This window comes from Camponotus vicinus, unplaced genomic scaffold, assembly GCF_025532165.1.
Source record: "Camponotus vicinus isolate PSW18456_S1 unplaced genomic scaffold, iyCamVici1.0 SCAF_9, whole genome shotgun sequence".
NCBI lineage: Eukaryota > Metazoa > Arthropoda > Insecta > Hymenoptera > Formicidae > Camponotus > Camponotus vicinus.
The window spans coordinates 17,048,585-17,069,154 of NW_028141981.1; the positions used below are offsets into that span (position 1 = coordinate 17,048,585).

Consider the following 20,570-nt stretch of genomic DNA (forward strand, 5'->3'; position numbering starts at 1 on the left):
GCTTCGATAATATTAAATTATTGCGCGGCGAGTCGACGTAACGCTCGGTAAGATGACGATACGGAAAGCAATATCTCGACGCGGGGGAGATTTCAGTCAAGTACGTAGCAGACGGTTACGCAATCGTTCGTTTCTTCGGCGCGAGTAAATATTCACGATGTAGAGACTACGTTTGAATCGAAAATAATTTTGCGCGTATATAAAATATATAAAATTACGGGGGCGGGAGGGGGACATATATTTATTGCAAATTGACCGTTTTGTCAATCTTCTTTTCGTTTTCTTTTTAATGTCACCGGGTTTTCTCTACATTTCGCATTCATCGACCGCCTGCAGCAGTAGTCGACGTTAACGTTTGGCAACATTGTGTCTAACATCGCGGCGCAGTGCTCGCGACGCGAACGACCGCGCGATTTCTCGTGACGCTCACGGGGCTCCGTCGTGAACGAGGTTCACTCGACGTAGCCGGCGATCGACGCGCTACGTCGTTACTGTCGCGGCTCGTTCGCTCGCTCGATAGCGCCGAGGGTTGATAGTCCGCATTGATCCTGCGGGAGAGCTTGGTATATCGCAAGGCTAGGTCGCTGCCGCTCGTCGATCGCAACCGAGATCACCGTTCCCCGCTCGAACGTTATTTTCCCCGCTCTCGAAATCCAGCAATTTTCTTCATTTCGTCTCCAAGAGGATTCGATTATGAAAATGACGCTCGCATCTCGGATTGATTTTATTAATTTTTTACGATAAACTTGAAAATATGTAAATTTCCCCCTACACAACTGCTTAGAATGAGTAAAATAATAAAAATAAAAGTTTTCTCTCTCTCGAGAAATCCTGGAAATTCGAGCGTCCATCTTATTCGTTGCTTTTCATCGAGCTTTTTGACGTTTCATCTAATTTTTTAATTCTTCCGAGAAATTGTTCCCAATTATATGTGCAACAAATCTTGCAGTTTTGCTTGCCTGAATTATATTGATTTGCGCCGAGATATATTATATTACGCGGGATAAATTTTATATGTGCGCCGCGTATGTGTATCCGCGAGGCTCGGTGTAGATCGCGCGCTTCTTTTCTGTTACGTAGTCCCGGCTTATTTTAGAGATGCGTCATTCGGTAAACACGATTCAACGTCAACGTGTAACGTCGTCTACAGCGAATGTAAACGGCATGTTTTGGCGGATTAAAACTTGTCTCTAAGATATTTAAATTTGTGAACCTAATCGACAGGGGGAGAGAAGGGGATACTATTTTTCCATAGGGGTATTATTTTAATCAAAAACGATATGTAATCGTACCTTTTATATATATTTTTCGACAGATATTAATATTATGAGATATTTTAACGAGATAATAAATTATTAGGTAGTAAAAAAATAATTTAAAAGATGCAAATCTCTCCGTCTCTTTTTACGTGTGGAATCAAATTTTCTTTTACACAAATTTCGTCACAAGATATTGACAGTACGATGAAGGACAGTTTAGATTAATCGACTATTCGTCGTCGTGTTATTATTCAGCGTCGTTTTACCTGCCCTTTTTTTTATTCTTGGGTCGCAATGACGATTCAATTGCGTGCGCGCTACCTCGTGATCGCGGATAATCCGATCGCGACCATTTATCTAGCACCGTTCGTTGCTCAAGAAGATGGTATCGCCGAACTTGGTACGGCCATCGATAGAGATAATCATTGAAATTATTATAGTATAGAGGGTGTACACTAATTTACAAATATTCAAACTCCCTCCGCACATAAAATATCCTTTAGAAATTTCAAGTACGTTATTAATAATGACAGAGGGGTCTCGTGTACATTCGACGTTTTTATCATCATCAAAATACTATCGTGCGGAAAGGGATGAAGAGCGATCCTATATCGCCGCTACATTATTTTATATTACGATATTCGTACGTAATAAAGTTTCATCGAATCTCGAAAATATATTCCGCAATAAAGAATCTCGATCGCACTTGTCTATTGTCCGAGTACATGAGTACCCATGGATTTTAGATATTCGCGCTAACGAAAATTGATTACGCGCAGACCAGCGAAGTTTTAATATATCGCCTCTCTTTCTCTCTCTCTCTCTCTCTCTCTCTCTCTCTCTCTCTCTCTCTCTCTCTTTCCCTCGCGCGCGCGCGCGAGCCGTTATTTTCAACGACCTCCTCCGAAAAGTATCGAGGTGGAGCGCGCGAGAGATAGAGAAGCGCGGGAAAGAGGGAGACGGAGCGAGAGGCTAAAAAAAGGGAAAGAAAGAGAGAGGATCCCATCAGGGCGCTACGGCGCGGAGGAGTCAGTGTCCTTTAAGTAAGTTAGGCGCCTGCGCGAATCGACGCTGGAAATTCTCGACCGATGGTGGTCCTGCGGCCATGCGGTGGCGGTGGTAGGGCGTATCGGTGGGCGCCGCTCGGCGGGCGCGGGTGGTGCGCGCGTATCTGTCACGCGAGCGTGTGTGTGTTGCGCGCGCGCGCGCGCGCGAATCGGGTGGAGGGTTAATAGGACGTTGGCGCCACGACGGCGGCTCCGAGAAGCGCGGCCACGTGCGCCCGCTATCGAACGGCCACCCATCCCCCGAGCCACCCTATCCACCACCCTCAGCCTCGTCATTCCCCCGTGTCACCTACCTACCTACCGCCACCCCCTCGCTCTTCCTCCCCCCGTTTCCCTCTTCTTTTCCGCCACCATCCCCCGGCCGCCTCGCTTCATCTCATCCTCCCTTCCCCGCTTCACCTCCGCACCGCCACAGCGGCACTACTACCACTACCGTCACCACCACGCCCCTAACCCTTATACACACCGCGCTAAACTATGGCGCGTATATAGGTACGTATCGTTATGTACATCTCCACGTACATGGACGTGGGGTATATACGCGCGCGCCCGCACCCGCGCTCGTATACCGGCGGCACTCGTACACAACTGTATCTCAGAATGAGCTGGATATATCGCGCGCGCGAGAGAAGTCGCTGAACACGAGGTATACAGTTTATGCCATTACCGACGCCCCGCCGAATTTCGGGGCTCTTTCTGAACAGCGACACGTAACGCGCGCGCCTTTCGGAGAGACAGACGATCGGCCGCTTCGCTTCTCTTCTCTTCTCTTCCCTTCCCTTCCCTTCGTTTCGCCAGCGACTTTGTCGCGCGCGTGTTACGTCAATTTTCATTTAGCGGCATTTTCATTTCGCTCGGTCATCGAACGGACGTAAACTCGAATGACAAATCGAGGACGTAATTATTTAGCGATGCTTTCCATTCTTAGATTCTAAAAAAAGGCAAACGTTTCGCAAACGATAGATAACAGAAATATGAATAAAATAATACGAGTGATCGTTAGCGTGGTAGATATTAATGGAATGTATCGCAACGCGTTAACTTTTTAATCCTTTAACCATCGTGGCCTCGCTAACGTAAGACGCTACGAATGAACGCTACGAATTTTTTTTTTTTTTTCATTACATTTTAATTAACGTAAATCTCAATTTTTTAATGTTTACTCTCTGCGATAATAATCCCATTCTTAATTTTAGATAGTAATTAATGTACGGTACCGATTCTTCTTGATTGCTCGTTGAACTTATAATAAAAAATAGGATCACGAATCATTTTTCCAATATTTTACAAACTGTCTACACCGAAAGTGAACAGAAATTTATCACAATAGTCGAGGCTTAAAGTCACAATTGTTGTATATTTATATTTTAAGCTATTAAAAGTATATATATTTAATTCATGTCATACAAATATTTCGTTGATATATAGTGATGTTTTTAATAGTTGAATATATTTTTCGTGATTGCATTAATTCGATTTTAAACACGACGAAAAATTGAAATGTTTCGAGAGGAAAAGAAAAGTATTTTCAACGTTTCAGCTTTTCGTAAAACGAAGACGCAGCGCCTTCTTCATCAAGCTAATAATCATATAGATATATGATAATCATATATTTGAGCAAGTGGTACGCCACCGCCTGACAAAACCTCCGCTCATTCATTGATTCAGACTTGACCCATCGTTTAATACGATCCACAATAATTTGCTTCGACAATGTTCTTGGCGATAAATATGAATTAATTCGAGGGAACTATAGCGGAAAGAAAGTAATTCTTCGAAACTGGGGCTTCCTTAATTAAGGTGCACACTCGAAAATTTTGCTCCGCGTAGGAACTCTTGGAAAAAAGGACCTTTTTTTAGCGCTTATTCATGACTCTTGCAATATTCCTTGAAGAATAAAATTTTCAATATATTCATTAATAGACATCTTAGACTCTAAAACTTGTTATTGAAAGTTGAATCTCGGAAAGTATAACTCGCAAAGGGACATCTACCGACTCGGATGTGTCAAGTGCGCGTTCATCGGCAACATTCACTATTAAAAGTTCTCTTGGAGAATAAAGTTCTCTTGACCGAATACCCATCAATAATTATTCGCATTCATGTGTCTACTAACTCGTAACTGTCGCTCTCCCGAGGGACAAAACTCTCGAGTGCGCACCGAGCCGAAGAACATGGAAATGTAACCACGAGAATAAGCTCGCGATCCGCATTCACGAGCGTGTCATATAACTAGTTACTCGAAACTCGTTTTTTTTCCTCAACACGTCGACGGAAAATACGTTATCAATTCTCCCGTTTGCGCATTAGGGTGAAGTGAAAAGTAATAGATGTAAGGTGGAGGTGACAAAAGATGTGTAGTGAGTGACAGAGAGAAAGAGAGTGAATTAAACAGGGGGTAAGTGTCGGGAAATGCAAGGAGTCAACGATAGAATAGCCACGAAGGGGGTTACGCGAAGAGAAAGAGAGAAAGGGAGAGAGAGAGAGAGAGAACGCCTCCGGTCGGCTGAAACTGCCAACTAACGAGTAACAATCCCGCGGTTATTTGCTTAATGGCGCTTACTGTTGTTGGTCTCCGCGGTAGACTAGAGGTGGCCGTCTCTAATTGCCAACACGAATCTCGAACCAGTAATAATAATTATCCGTTGGATAACCGCGTGTCCTCTGGATGAGGACTGATCACCGATCTTTCTCGTCTAAAAATTTCCGAGAGGGAGGGAAAATAGAAAGATACTGATCAAGTGTACGTGATTATCTAATAGTTTTAAAGATTAACTACCAATAGAGTGATATTTTCGATGATTTTTAATATTCGATATTTTAAATTTCAATATCAATCGTTTGATCCAACAGATGTGCCAAATATATATTCATATAGACACCGTAGACTAATAAAGAATTCATTTTTTTTAGTATGAAAGTTCAATGAATATTAATATTAAGCAACATTAAAAATGTCTTTCTCGATCATCTTATATTATGTATGTATTTCTATAGCATTGACGATAAAATTATAGGACATTTTATTTTTAAAATGCACGTTTTTTGTCGCAATAATGTTGTTCAATGCAGAATATTTTAGATGTTAACGAGTAAAGTAAAGTTCATCTTTGTGCTTGTATATTAAACGAAATGGCGTTCAATAATGTTGATTAAATTCTGGATGCTATATCATAGTAGAACTTTGAACGTATTATTACACTAACGGTGATGATACGGAATTTATTTCTAACATTCCCTTAAAATAACTACCAAAGTGGGACACGGGCTACCTTTGCACTTATACGTTTAGGGAAAACATGTTAGCAAAGTTCATTAAAATTTCAAAAAAAAAAAAGGAAAAGGAAAACCCGTGCAATGCTGATATAAAAGGTCAGGTTTAATGTATCCTTAAACCGACTGTGGCTGAAGCACGGAGTATTTCGAAGCTAGTTGCTTTTCGCGTATAATAAGGGTGCTTTTCTCTTTTTTCATGTTTTTGAGAGCAGCGCGAAATTATTTTCACTAGCTAGACGTTCATCATCGCGCCAGCACGAATTTGCAAATTTTCCATAGCTGCTCTTCAACGGGATTCGTTTTGCCCCGGTTCTACTACGGGCGTAAGCGACTTTTCCCATACACCTGCGCATTTACCATTGCGCACCTCCCCACCCTCCCCTCCTCCTACCATCCCCAACTACCCCCTTCTCCTATCTCTCCACGCCTCCGTATAGTCTCTCGTCGACCTATCTCCTCGCTACGGCAATTTCAAAAAAGTGCATTTTTCAAAAAACCATAAGACTAAACTTCTCCTAACTGTACTCCTCCTCGGCTCCAACCAGACGAAGAAAATCTATACGTCGGATGGAAACTGGGCGCGGAGCGTTCTACGGTCCGATTCAGAAAATATCCCCGCTTTCCTCTCGAATAATTTCAACGACCGGTCGCATGCTTGGTAACACATAGATTAATAAATCTGCGGAAATTTCGAATTTCCAGCACGACCGCAAATTTTTTATCAATGTAAATCTCGAGTGCACGATGGACGGAACGTTAGACGAGTCTTTCATCACGTTCGGTCATTTTCACGAGGGAAGATGATTTACATTCGAGTCAGATGAGCCGCGAGTTTTCGGACCGACGCTTTTCGTCGTGATCGCGTAATTTCGATTCGCACAGAGAAAGAAAAAGAGAGGAGGAGAATTTTGTTCGCTCGCTCGCTCGTTCATTCTCGGCAAAAGCTTTCGACGATAGCGTATGAAGCAGCCTGTACGCAGAAGCGCGTTGTAGTGGGGAGCGTGGGCGAGCGGGAGAACGGTGAGGGGCGGCGAGCGGTAAGGGGGAACAACGCGGTGTGCGCGCAATGTTCGCTGCTGGCGAACGACGACGGTGGATCGGTGAACGGGGAAGCGCGGCGGCGGGAGAAGGACATCGAGCGCGTAGTCGGACAAGGAGGGAAGGCATTACTCGTGCATGGGGCGTTACCACGGAAACCCCTATTCGTTCTCCATCCCTTCGCTCGCTCGTCAGGCAGCGCGAGAGAACGAGGGAACGAGAAATGCGGCGGAGGGACGAGGGGGGGAGCGGAGAGGGAGACGGTGACAGAAATAGAGGGACCGAAAGGACGACCGACAGAGAAAAAGGACGAAGCGCGAGAGAAAGAAAGAGGGTAGAGGAGAGAGACGAGGAGCGAGTCGGTGGAAGCGGGAGAGGACGAGAACGGCAGAGAGAATGGGAGAGCGAGAGAGAGAAAGGAGTAATTGAGGGAAAGAGAGAGAGAGGGAGAGCAAGAACGAGCGAGCGACATAGGGCTCGACGGTGGGTGGGAGCGAGAGAAGCGGCAGCGCGATATCGAGAGGGGAGTGGGTGATGAACGGAGCGAGCGAGAGCAGGATGGAGAACGAGAGGGCACGCGCTAGAGGAAGATAGCCGGCAAATGCGGAGCCGCCAGTGCAATCAACCCGTTGCCCACTTGCGAGGGTAAAACTATCCCGAAGTCAGACGAGGATACGTATATTGCGGAGGGAGCTTTGTCGCTATATACGTATATATTTTATATATGTATATATATAAATATATTTTATACGTACACACACACACACACACACGTACGTACACTGACGTGCATACATACGCGGGCATATAGTATAAGAGACATCGAGTAAGTAGGAGATGTAGAGGGAGGGAATGAGCGCGGAGAGCGAGATAGAGACAGAGGAGAAACGAGTGCTCGGGGAAAAAAAGACCAGACGAAATTACGAGATTAGATGACTGCTACCTGTAACGAGACTCCATCGATAAAGCAGCGTTTCTACGTTCAAGATTCCAAGACCATCATTCACGCGTGCTTTTTTAATTCGATCCGCGCCCTCAACCGCGATGACAATTCTTGACAAGAGCGTCTACTCGCAAGACACGATGATCTCGAAATGGATGTATATTTGATGAATATATACTTTGAAAGATAATTCCGATCAATATATAATTGATAATATATTCATCTTATAGTAATAAACGACAAAATATGGGAAGCGGACTGGGTCTTGGTTTATCCAGCGTCCGCGTTAAATTCGTTTTGGTGTCGTAATTGTGAAAACTTTGTTCCTTGGTCGCGTTACAAAACTCGCATTTTACATAACGCGCTGCGCACGCCGGAGAATATTATCGACATTTCTCTCGCACACGGTATCTCGAACTACGCCCGAGTAAATGAGGAGCCTGAAGTCGGTCCACGAGAAAGTCATCTCCCGATAAATCCTCCCAAGCGATCCGGATATTCACAGAAATATTCGAGACGTACAGTCGCCCTTTGATTATGACGGCAACTGGAATTAAAAATGCTGGGATGTCGAAACTTTAAATGATTTTCAGTTAAATGACATTTGATAGATTTTGTTTTTTATTTCGATTCAACTTTTAGGATTTTACATATTAATATAATTTTAATAACAAAGTATTTTAATTCTATGGAATCTATGATATCAATATTGGTTGTAAATTTCGTTATAGATGGATGAATATAATACAATGGAAAAATTTATAGAGGCGAAAAAGTTATGATTATTATAGTTTTAAAATATTCATCAGTCTCATCATATTTCCCAGAATTTCTATCATGTTAACATAATTATCTTTACAAATGCATCAAAGTAAAATTTGTACTTCCATCCTGTCAAACGGCTCATATGTAATATATATATATGTAGATACGACGTTAAACTCTCATGCGCGAGGGTGTCGGAGCTTTCGTTCTCCTCGTGGCTGTTGCTGGTAAGGCGCAGTTGCTCTATTCTCTTGAAACCAGTTTTCCTCCACATGACCGTCGGAGAAGGGCAGACTGAAAGAACGAGAGAAGGAGATACCGAGAGGGAACGAGAGGGAGATAGGAGAGAGCGAGAGAAGAGGAAGAAGAGAAAAAGAAAGAAAGAAGGAGAAAGAGACAGGCGCTCGCACATATGTGTGCCCGCATGCACGCACACAGTCGCACGCGACCGTAGTGCGTACGAGCGCACGCACACACACACACACACACACACATACATACACAATCTTCTCGCCATACGCACGTCAGCTAAACTAGAAAGTTGCTCCGACCGACGTTGTCGGTCGAAGAAACCGAGCGACGCTCGAGCTAGAGCTACCTTTCGAATTTCAACCGCGAATATTTTCTACGTATAGACCGCCGTGTCGTGCCGCGCCGGACATGCGCGTCCTGGCGAACTGCAAAATTCGATCGGCGCGCGCGCGCACCGTACTCGATTCTCTCGGCCGCGGCCGCGGCACTAGCCCACGTATAAAACGACGCGCGGCGATCGAACGCAGCGTTTTCGAAAGCCCCCGTATATCCGTCCGTGCTGTCCGCGTTAGCTCTCTCGCGAGCGGCGGCGAGCTCGCTACGGATCGGTAGGTGCGATCGATCGAGCGTATATTTGGTCGGAAGCCAAAACGCGCGATGCGCCATCACGTATACATAATGTACTACTGCCAGATGCATTTATGTACATGTATATAATACTATATATATATATATATATATATATTATAAAATATTGTATATATGTATATATTATGTACGAGGAGTCTTGTTATACGCTTTAATATTTTATATCGCGCTGTCTCGTTCAATAGAGCGTCACGATTGTAATTGGGACTGACGCTTGACTCCTGAGCGTGCTAAAGTTGGAAAATTGTTCCAAAAGAGAGGGACTTTTTTTTAAAACTTTTTAAAACAATCTAAAATCCTCGTTTCCTATAAATCTATCTCTCAATTCGCTCGCTCGGGCATTAGTCGCCGACATTAACGGCGTCTCGTTTTCGAGCTGTATCGTAAATTAGAATTTTACATTGTTGGAGTATATCGTGCCCGGCGTATATCGCTGACGGATTAAGACGCGCGAATCCACCCTGTGTATCGTGAAACCTGGTCGCACGGACGCCTCTGTTCCTGCGAGTAGAAAGTCCACCGGTAGAAGTATTTCGTTCTACGTCGAGGCAACGCGGCGACTTCCCGCCGAGGCGAGGTGAGGCGAGACGAGCTGAAGCGAGCCGAGCTGAGCTGAGCCGAGGCGTGGCGAGACGAGGTGAGACGAGACGAAACGAGGCGAGGCGAGGCCTCGGAGCGTGGGTATCAGCACGGAACCGAGTCTACAACGCATTAGCGCGGCGTTGTCACGTTTCGAGGTTCTCTCTCTCTCTCGTCCCCTCTCTCTCTCTCGCTCTCCCTTTTTCTTTTTCTTCGCCCGTCTCCGTCTCTCCTTGAAGCTCGTTCCTTTCCCTCCCTCGCCGTCCTCCACCCCGACGCCTCGCGCCTAGCAGTACCGACTCGTTCTTTCTCTCGACGCTCCTCGCCGCCTCTCGCCGCGCGACGTTGCTGATTCGACTGGCGGGAAAACTGGCTCTTCAAACGGATTTTCCCGCGACACGGCACACGGTCCACGGTTTCTCGCTATTACACTTTGTCTTTGCCGTTTTGCGTCCGCGTCCGTGGTCTAGCTATCGCTTGCTATCGGCCGTACATTTGACGAGCGTTATCGATCGTCATCAACTTTACGCTGAACGCGACGAATCTCGCGCTCGCTTCTGTATTTTAGCGAAAATTTATTTATTTATTTCCGAGAATTTGGAGAATTTCTCGAAAATGTTGCCTCGCGCGCTCTCGTAAACAATAGAAATAACACCGACCGCATTCGCGGAGAAAGCGGTAAACGCATCCGTTGCATTTACCATGCATTTTCCACGCTAAAGATGAATCGTTATCTCCGTATCTCTTAGTACCTCGTCATCATTTAGATTTGAATTATATTTTGCTTATTTTCACGGCGAAAATACCACTTTAATATAGAGAATCTTTCTCACACGATATCTAATAATATGCAAATTCTTTTATATATTATAATAATATATGTATAAATTCTAATTTAAATATATCACAATAAGTATAGATTTATAAAATCCTTGTTTTTTTCTGTTTTCAGCATAAAACCAATGAAAGGGAAGATGTTTTGGGCCTAAAGGTAAGCTAATTTCACAATGCAAATACTCATATATACTCGTAATACTTTTCGTTTAATAAACCTTCGAGTTTTATATTTTGGAATTTTTATATCTATAAACACTTTTGTGTGGGAATAAAATAGAAAAGAATTCGCAGTGACATAGGAAATGTAGAGATTTGGGACACACATTCTAATAAAAAACCTATGTCTATTATCTTTTGTGTCACGCGTGACACAGCTGATAGCGCGCTGAATATGTACGGCAAATGGAACGCTAATGAACAAAAACAAAAATACATTAGACAGGTTGATTTCTAGTAAATTTTCCAAAATTTATTACGATACGTTTTTATATAATTTCTCTCTATAATATAAAACGTAATTTGGAAGGACTTGTCCATCCATTGCGCGAATAATCTCGTGTGGCTTCACATTGCGAACGATAACTCTGACCGTAGACATTGTCAAACCGATCGCGATTACTCGATAGATTAATTACGAGAATCCCACAAGGTAAATTAAGACCAGGTTTAATATACGAAACATGTATATATATTCTCAATAATTCAAAATCTAATGTCTATCGATCGCGATAGCTAAATAATAATATCGCTAAATTAATCAAATAAATACGTTAAATTATTTTTAAACAACGAATATTCGAAACGCTGCATTATACAGCGATAAAATATTTTATTCTCGAGAGGTAGACTATCTTGAATAACAAATATGGAGCGTACATTTTTGGAAAAGCGAGCTTTAATTAAGTAACAACTCCCGTTGTGATACGAGCTCCCGTTCTTTAAGCTTGGCGTCTTCGGGAGGCCTCGATCGGCGTCCGACAACGTCCTGTGACTTTGAAAATAGAAAGTCACTTTGAAAATAGGCTCTCTCCGAAATATGCGCGCCTGGCGAACCCTTCCATCGTCTCGGCTAAGAAGAAGAAGAGAAGGAGAAAGAAGAAGCCGAAGAGTAGAAGGAAGACCGCGATGAAGATGAGGAGGAGGAGGAGGAGGGGAAGGGGGGTTATAGACGCGGTTTTAGACTACGGACTCGGCGCGTCGGCGTCGAGTTAAAAATAACAGTAACAGCGGCGGAGCCGGTCCTTGTCGACGTCTACATCGTCCACGTCGCATTTACCGCTGCCTGCCGCCGCCGCCGCCGCCGTCGTCGCTGTTGCTATTGCTGCTAGCTGGTAGCTTCCACCGCTGAACTGGACGGCGATATCGATGACGCTACCGCGCCATTGCGACATAGCCTTGAGCGCGCTCTGCGTCGCGTATCGAAGAAGTCTAGGAGCGGAGCTGCAAAGTCGCGGCGTTTGTATTTTTTTGCAGGAATTTTAATATCCATCTTGTCGGCCGTGTGCAGGGGGTTTTTATCGCCTCTACACGAGTCGCGGCAGAAATTTTATCCGCTCGTTTAACGCACGCGCGCGCGTATTATAATCATCAATCGGGCTTTTCCATTCGCTGCGCGAATCTCTCGAGGCTCGCGCATTTGTCACAGGACGAATTTATATAAATCTTGATGACGAATTGTCACGTTTCGCGAAACTTTCGCATCGATAAAACTGCACAAATTTGTCCGGTGCTTTTTACGAAATGAAAATTATTTAGCTCGTACTTGCATGGGTCGATTTATTCGTAGAATTTCGAGCGTAAACTTGACACACGAGATCTGTCACAGATTCTCTTCATTGCGATAGTTTCGTTCGCTTTATTATTATTATTCTTGTGAAAATGACGTTTGTCGAGTTTGATTATTTATTAATTCGCGATCTTTTATGCGACGCTTGTCACATTAGTAAATTTCTTGGAGCAAAAGTTTATTCTCATTAATTATTCCTCTATATTTATGTTCTAATTTCCGTCAATCATTGCAAAAAATTCAGGACGCCAAATTTATCAAGGCAAAGCATGGTCTGATATATTAATTTGGAAAAAAACTCTTCAAAGAAAAATTTGAAAAAGGATGTTTGCATCTAGATAACTTCATTTAAATTGACATAAATTTAATATTAATGCATTAGAAAAAATGCAGATTATACAATTATATAAAATAATTTAACAGAAAACGCGTATAAATTGCGTATTAATACAAATGGCCTTGTCACACTTTATCTATATTGATATAAAAAATTCTTTGGAATTTATAAAATCGAAAGATTAATTTTAAAAAAATATCAGTTTCATTTTTCAAGTGTCTTCTTTTTATGCATTGTATGTGAAATTCTGAGAGACGTGCGCGCTAATGTACATTTGTAAGTTTCACGATGACGGAATAACATTTGGGGACTCGGGAAGGTTTGTGATCAAAGTTAAAGAGCATCGATATTATATTTATCGCGTATCTTTGTAGCGAAGCATCGCGGATCGGGGCTCGAAATCTTGGCTGCGCGCGATCAACGGATTCTCTCTTCGTGCAACGGCGAGACAAATTTTATTTTCGTCCCGCGGTGGCGTCCCGCGACCTCGATGCCGTCTCCCACTATATCTCGCTGTCTTAGCGCCGCGGCTGACACTCGTAAATCCAAAGCCACGGCGTGCGATCGCCACCGCGAATACCTCGATAATGTTCGGACGGTATCGAACATTGCGTATCGAACGGACGGCTTCAAATGAAATCCGCTTGCAAGTGTTTGCATTGATTCGAGTATCGAACACTTGGCTCGAATGTCACATCTTCCTTATGAACGAGGTTGTACAATTATATAAAACATCAGAATTATTTATTGTGTATTTTAAAAGATTAAAAATATTAAAAATGAGAAAAGAGAATATATATATATATTTTTTTTCTCATTTCTAAATTTTTTAAAATATAAATATTTCTGATATTTTCGTGTTGCGTCATAAGGGCGAAAACTGTCTGATATTTATTTTTCCCGGTATTTTCAGACCTTTACTTGTATCTTATATTTAAAGAAAATGACATTTTCGACGATTACGAAAAGGCGCTATTTTGAACGTATGATTCCGATCGCCTCGTTCACTTAGTTGCGCGGACTCGGCTCGGCTCGGCTAGGAAAATAGTCGGGACAGGATACGGGAACAGTTACTGGCGTCTCAGGGCCAGCGCGCCTCGAGGCAAGGACGGTACCGCTACGGGCAAAGATCTCCCATTGCTCTCTCCTCCCGCAGGAATTTATGACGTGAAAAATCTCGTTTCCTTCACGGAAATTCTCGCTGATCGCCGACTCCTCGCACAACTCTCACGGCCCGACCTAAGCGATCGAACTTACGGATCGTCTTTAGGAAAAGTGAGAAAATAATGTTGCGGCGAGAGTCCGTTCTCTCGGAACGGATACGATATCTATCGATGCGAGATTTACAGAGAACTATAGCGCACATTTCCTCCTCTTCTTTTCTTTTTTCTTCGCGACGAATTCGGAGTCGTGCCTTGGTATTCGAACAGAATATTATCTTTCTTTTCGCAAATCTTTATTCGACATCTGAGGTATATCTTATAATTAATTCTTGAATAAAAATTCTATTAAAATGCTGAAAATTTCAAATAAAAAAATAAGCACATTCTGTTTATCCGCGTTAATTCATATCGATTGTTTTAGACATTAAACAGGGATCCGAGCCCTGAATCGAGAGCGACATAATACATTGTCTGGACCGACAAATAGGGAAATTCTGATTTCCACGACTAATATTCGTCCGATCCAAATATTAGCGACGCGGGCGGGATCGATTGGGGGTAAATATACGGCTTGACGGGATCGGCAAGGGACGATATAGGACGACACTCCTAGATCCGACCGAACGAGCGTACGGAGGTCGTTGAATCCCATTAAGCGGTACTCTCTGATCGTTTCGCTGTCGACCACCTGTATGCCGACGTTCTTTTCAGCCGATGTCTCCGCATCCGTGTTCCTCCCTACCTCTTGCGGTGTACCTGCTGCGATGTTGCGTCTAGCGACGACGACCAAGAGAAGATGGATATCAGGATGAAAGCGATTACGCTCTTCGTCGTCGTTGTCGTCGAAACCGTCATCGTCGGTGAATATCGCGCACCATGGCTAGGATATTGCATTCTCCTTTTCTCGTGTAGCTAATGCGGCCACACCTTTCACCAACACCCAGCCCGGCAGGCTCTGGTCTGACTAGCGTGCTTTAGCTAGGCTAGCTGGATGGCTAGGCTTGGCTTGCCGATCGGAATAGCCAGGCTCGATCGCTCGACTCGCTCGTTCGCTGCGACCGGTTGTACGATGACTATTCGCGTACATCTCACAAACGCCAGAGCTGTCTAACAGTAAAGTCTCTCTCGCTTTGTTCCGTCTTCGCAGTCTTTGGCTCCAACAAACGCATTATCTCACATTGAATTTTCATTATATCTCTCCATCCTTCACGGGATTATTTGTCTTAAAAAAATCTCGAGGAAGTTTCGATATATTCGAATTAAAATATAACACGTATTTTTGTTGGAATTGGAAATAGATATCGGGAAATTAAAAATATCTCAGATTAACGAATTGCGTGATTAAACATTTATAACAGTATTTGAAATAAAAACATACAAAGTGCAAATTCAAGCAGTTTGTATAATGTATAATTAACGGAATTAACGATCAAATTATTTCATCGATTTGCGATGTCTAAAATTCGAATATTCGAAAGTTGAAACATCAAGAAAAATAATATGCGAAAATAGTTCTCAGTGAATAGAAATAGCTTTAATTTGTTCTTTTTTCGCAATATATTATTCAACTTTATTATAATTTTATATATAGTATATTTATTCTATAGTATTTATTTTTATCGCGCGTGTTCTCTATAGTATATTTATATTCTCTAATATAATTTTATCTTATTATTTATTTTATTATTTTTATTATATATTTCTTTTATTATTCTATCTCTGCAAGTTATTTGTACTGTTTAAATGTTCTTTCGAGGTCAAGGTCCGAACTCCTACCGAAAAAGAACATTTAAAAACTACAAAAGGTTAATATATCAAAAGGAAATCTTTTGAAAACCATTCGTAAATTTTTCTCTCTGTTGATGCTTGAAAATTTCCAAAGATCTTCTATGTAGTTCTCGGAAGGAGACTCGTTTCCTTCAATCTTCCTTCTTCTTTTTTTGTTTTCTCTCTTTTTCTAATCTTTGTTAGTCATTTTCCTTATCGAATCTCCTTCTTTTGTATTTGTTTTCTCGCTCCATTCTTCACTCTAATTCTTTTCTTTCTTTTCTTTCCTTAATTATAAATCGAATCGTACAAAAATACATTTCGAAAATTAAAATAACCAGGTTATAATTAACAATTGCATAATAATGTTGAGCATTAAAGTTTCTCAAATTAGATTTTCGATATGCATGACTTGTTTAATATGATTAATTTTAGCGATTTTATTTCCGTAATATGAAAACGTTATCTAACTATTCGATATCAAGGGATCTAATTAGCTAATTGGTAGTTACATTATTGTGATAAAGTGCAAAGTCGACGATGAAACAATCAGCCAACCGATCATCCTGCACAGTCCTGTTTGCAGGAGCGGCAGGCCTATTCGAAGGGAGCTTTTTCCGCTGCCGCTTCGACGATCCGAACAAAAAGGGCCGAGACCGTAGTCTACCCGGGGACCCTTCGGCATAAAAGGCTCCAACCCTCATTCTCTCTCCCTTCGAATAGTGCGTATAGGGTTTTCTACCCCGAATCCAAATCCGACCTGGTCCTGCAGCCTCCGTATATTTCAACCGTAGGGCCACGTGTAGCATTGCTCATACGCCATCACATGAGCATTTCCATTAACCCACGTGTTGTCCATGTGAAGCACGTATTGTTCAAAATACAAATAGTAACATTGTATTGCTTCTGTTAATTATAAAAGTTTATAAAATAATTTTTGTGTGCGTAAGAAACAGCGTATTACTGCAAACTCTAAAGATGCAATAAATTAAATGCACTTAAAATTAAAGAATTTTACATGATTCATTTACAGTATACGTCAATAAATTTTCTAATACTGCATTTTTTGTAACGTAGTGTATTTTCCATTCAACCTTCTCGTCGGAATGTTGTACGCCTACTGCATTCCCACGAGTGAAAGCTTAAATGAGAATCCCTGGGTTTTATTGTCGACTCTTCACGGAACGTACCACGATGCGCCCTTACGTCCGACCCTTGTCAAGGCAGCACGGCATCGTGGGTTAACGTGACCCAAGCACGACGTTCATCCGTATTTCCTACCTGGGCCCAGGTATCGGACCAGGCCCCACAAGTAGGTAAGAGACGTTGTATCGAGACAAATTTTTCCGGAACGCGTCTTCCTTGGAATTCTTGGAGACTTTGCTTTCAGACGTGACGGAATGGAAGATGGAGTCTAATTTGTACAATAAATCGCATAGCTTGACGTTATTTTGATGTAAATTAAACCAGCTGTAATATGATAAAATTAGTGACGTAATAATCTTCGTAAATCGATCGTGTTTTAAAAACAGAAAGCTCAAGCTAATAAAAAAAGACAAATTTTCGAAAAATATGCGATACACATCAGACTTTCTTAAATTAAATTATATATATAAATTAAATCTTACATGTTTGCAATATTGCAATCTGCAGTAAAATATTTTTGCCATCTCTTTTGTGTTTCATAAATTCTTACATTTTACCGATATAAAATTAAATATTTCAAGAGATCGTGCGAAACAAAATATAATACTAATAAATATAATATAATATAATATTCATCTTCTCTTTATGTGACCGAATGTTCGATATAATTTGATGCATTTTTATTCATGTATTGATTCATCACTCTCGCAAGTGAAAAGTATTCGCGTAATGTGCAAGCCAGACGCGTGCCCATTGTTGACCAGCCGGCACCTGCTACGTCCGAACTGTCCACTTGTTCTTTTCCTTTTCTCTCTCCTTCAAGTGTCCCACGGACATCGTAAACTTCATCCCGCGCGCCCACACTCTTCAGATGTAAACAGGTTACGCGCGCGCGCGTTGCCTCTCTCGCTTTATTCTCCCTTCTCTCGTCTTTCTATTCTCCCTTGTTTTGCTTTACCTTAACGTGGACTTTAAGTATACTACTTTAACCCCATCTTTGTACAAAGCAACCGCAGAATTCACCAATGTGATCTATTATTCTCGGATAAAAGAAGCGGAAAAAATTCGTTCAAATTAAGTTCATACTTCATTAATTTATTATTGCAATATTATAGTCCATTTCATATCGTTTTATTCATATGGAGAATTTTGAATTGCGAGAGCGTAATTTATTTAATTAAAAATTAAATTATTTTTTCCGTTATAAGACGGAATGTTCAAATTTGTCAAAGAATTCCTTGCTGAAAGAACACACTTATAAAAGACTTTACGTATCATTCAATAAATGTTATATTGAGCACGATATCTCGAGATGTACTGCTTTACAACTTCAGCGTGACTGATCGCACCATTCCATTCATAGACGGGTCAATCGACGCGAGTTTCTCCCTTCATTGAAATCGAAAATATTTTAAATAAAAACCTTCGCGCTCCACATGACGCTAGATGACGGACGCCGAAGGGTGAACGAGAAGGGGGTTTGGGGTTGACGGATCAGAGGGAGGGCGCCGCGTCATACGCGCGTAAGCAGGAAGACGTCACGGTAAAAAATCCAGCGCGGGGGACAAAAAATGTATCGGAAAGAGAGAGTGGCGTGTGCATGTGTGTGTATGTGTATCCCCACTGGTACTCCCACGCGCAAGGGGTGTCCGCCATTGCCCGACATATGGCCCCCTTTTTCAGTCGCCGTGCGTCTCCGCTTTCCCACACGGCCAAGATACATCCATTGGCGTGTGTGTGCGTGCGTACGCATGATGATGCCCGCACGGATGCATCCATCAAGCTGTTTGAATTCTCGATAGAAAAAGGGAAGTTTGCCTTAACGCGAATTACTTTCGGCACAGCTTTATTTCTACTTATCCGAAACTTGTGTCATCTCTCTTAAAATATAATCTCGAATATAAATTTATATCGATTCTGAATTCGGAGTTCCTCTCAAAATGAACAACCAGTATGGCAGGAAATATGTAATAGTTACAAGATTATTATGATATATTTTGAAAGAAATTTTTTTCTATATTTTTAAATCGCAAAATCACGAGATTATATATTATCATAAATCTTTTATATGATATTATAATTTGTGATCACAGTTCATTGTTTATCGCTATAATAATTTCACAGTTTGCCACACGACCTACGAAACTCGAAACTATGGCCTTACTGTCATTCAAACAAATTGAGACATCGCGAATTACGGGGGATACGCACGAAGCTTTGACTCTACCACTAGTAGAACTGGCACGGACCAATTAACGACCTCCAGGGTGACGTTTGTCGTCGCTTTATTTTCGAAGAACCCGACGTCCTTTTTCCCCCTATTTCTGGTTCGCTCTTTTTATCGTCTCTCTCTTTTCCGCTTTCCGTCTCTGCTCGCCCTCTTGCCGGCGTCTCTCAATTTTCCATCCTCGAGTTTTTCGTTCCCTCTCGTCTACTTTCTCTCTCAGCCTCCCTCTTGTCCCCTTCTCCTCCCCTTCCCTCTCACTTAGTTCCCCGATTTTCGGGGTAGGACCCTTCAGGACACCGCAGATGTCATGCGCCCCTATAGATAGTATCAGTGACGCTCATTGTCAGTTCGGCTTATGTAAAAGGCCACGTGTCCTTGATCATTTTAAATGTGACATTATGTCAAAAGAAAAATTTCGCCAATCTTAATCAAAGTCTTAATAAAATAATCTATACACAAAACATACATACATTTTAACCATATATATAATATTGGAAAATTCAAACAAATATTCAAAGAGAAAATTATACAGTTAAACATCATCGCGCCTTTAATATCATATGGAAGAAAATTTTGCGAATGTCAATAACGTATACAATTTTGATTTTGTAAAAATATCACGAAATGCGAAGAACGCACATGCGTGTCTATCGAGCATAAGTAGATAGGAGGAAAGATGGGATACGCGAATCGGACGAATGAGAGGCACTGGGGACCAGGGGAGCCGACCCTCCGTTTTCGGCGACCTTCCTTTATTCATCCCCTAATGTAGGCCCGACTGGCGCGGAGGCTCTCTTCGTCGCTTCGTATATAGGGTAGGGTATCTACCAGTTGGGAGGCATATATACGCGCATTATATACCATACGTCTATACATACAAACGCGCGAAGTAAGGGTGGGCGCGTATCTACGTGCTGGAGAGGAGATCGCCTACGCGCTTTCGTATATATCGCGTGGCAGCGAGCGGGGGATGCCTCGGGGGTGGCGGAGGAGTGAATGAGCGGGTCGACGTCGCCTATTGGATAGTTACAGTCGAGACGCATCGCAACAATCCCCCCGCGTGTTTCTCACTCCCTACGACGGCCGATTCGTACACGTGCCCGCCGTCCCTCGAGGGTGAAGCTTCGCAGACTCTCGCGCGCGTTTCGCGCCCGATGACGTATCGCTCGCGCTGTTTTCGACCGCGAGTCTCGTATCGCCGAAAAAGGCCGGTGTCTCGAGTATTTGCGGTACCGGCCACTTTTTTCGGATGTTTACGAGTCTTGAAAAATTTCTCGACGAGATAAATAATTGTTCAAAATAATACATTTTTAATTAAAAATGTGCATATAAATTTATATTATTCAAGTAATTAAATAGTTTGTAAATTTAATTAATTTTGTATTAATTTCAAGACACTTGTATAAAAAAATTTAATTTGATAAACAATTTTTATTAGCTGATACAATTTTATATATAAATAATCTTAACACACATCAAA

At 42.2% G+C, this 20,570-nt stretch overlaps 1 protein-coding gene across 13 annotated transcripts in view; it reads left to right on the forward strand.

Annotated features, from left to right (window-relative positions):
• Window positions 1-20,570, forward strand: part of Tara (SERTA domain-containing protein 2 taranis) — an 83,990-nt gene that overhangs the window by 46,650 nt on the left and 16,770 nt on the right. For 8 of the 13 annotated variants that reach the window (XM_083108775.1, XM_083108777.1, XM_083108778.1 and 5 more), the window contains one exon: window positions 10,780-10,818. In XM_083108775.1, coding sequence (XP_082964901.1) covers window positions 10,780-10,818 — 39 coding nt within the window. Of the gene's footprint in view, window positions 1-9,862; window positions 9,886-10,779; window positions 10,819-16,794; window positions 17,034-20,570 lie in introns of those variants that run through there. The other 5 variants (XM_083108784.1, XM_083108783.1, XM_083108785.1 and 2 more) reach the window with 3 other exon arrangements.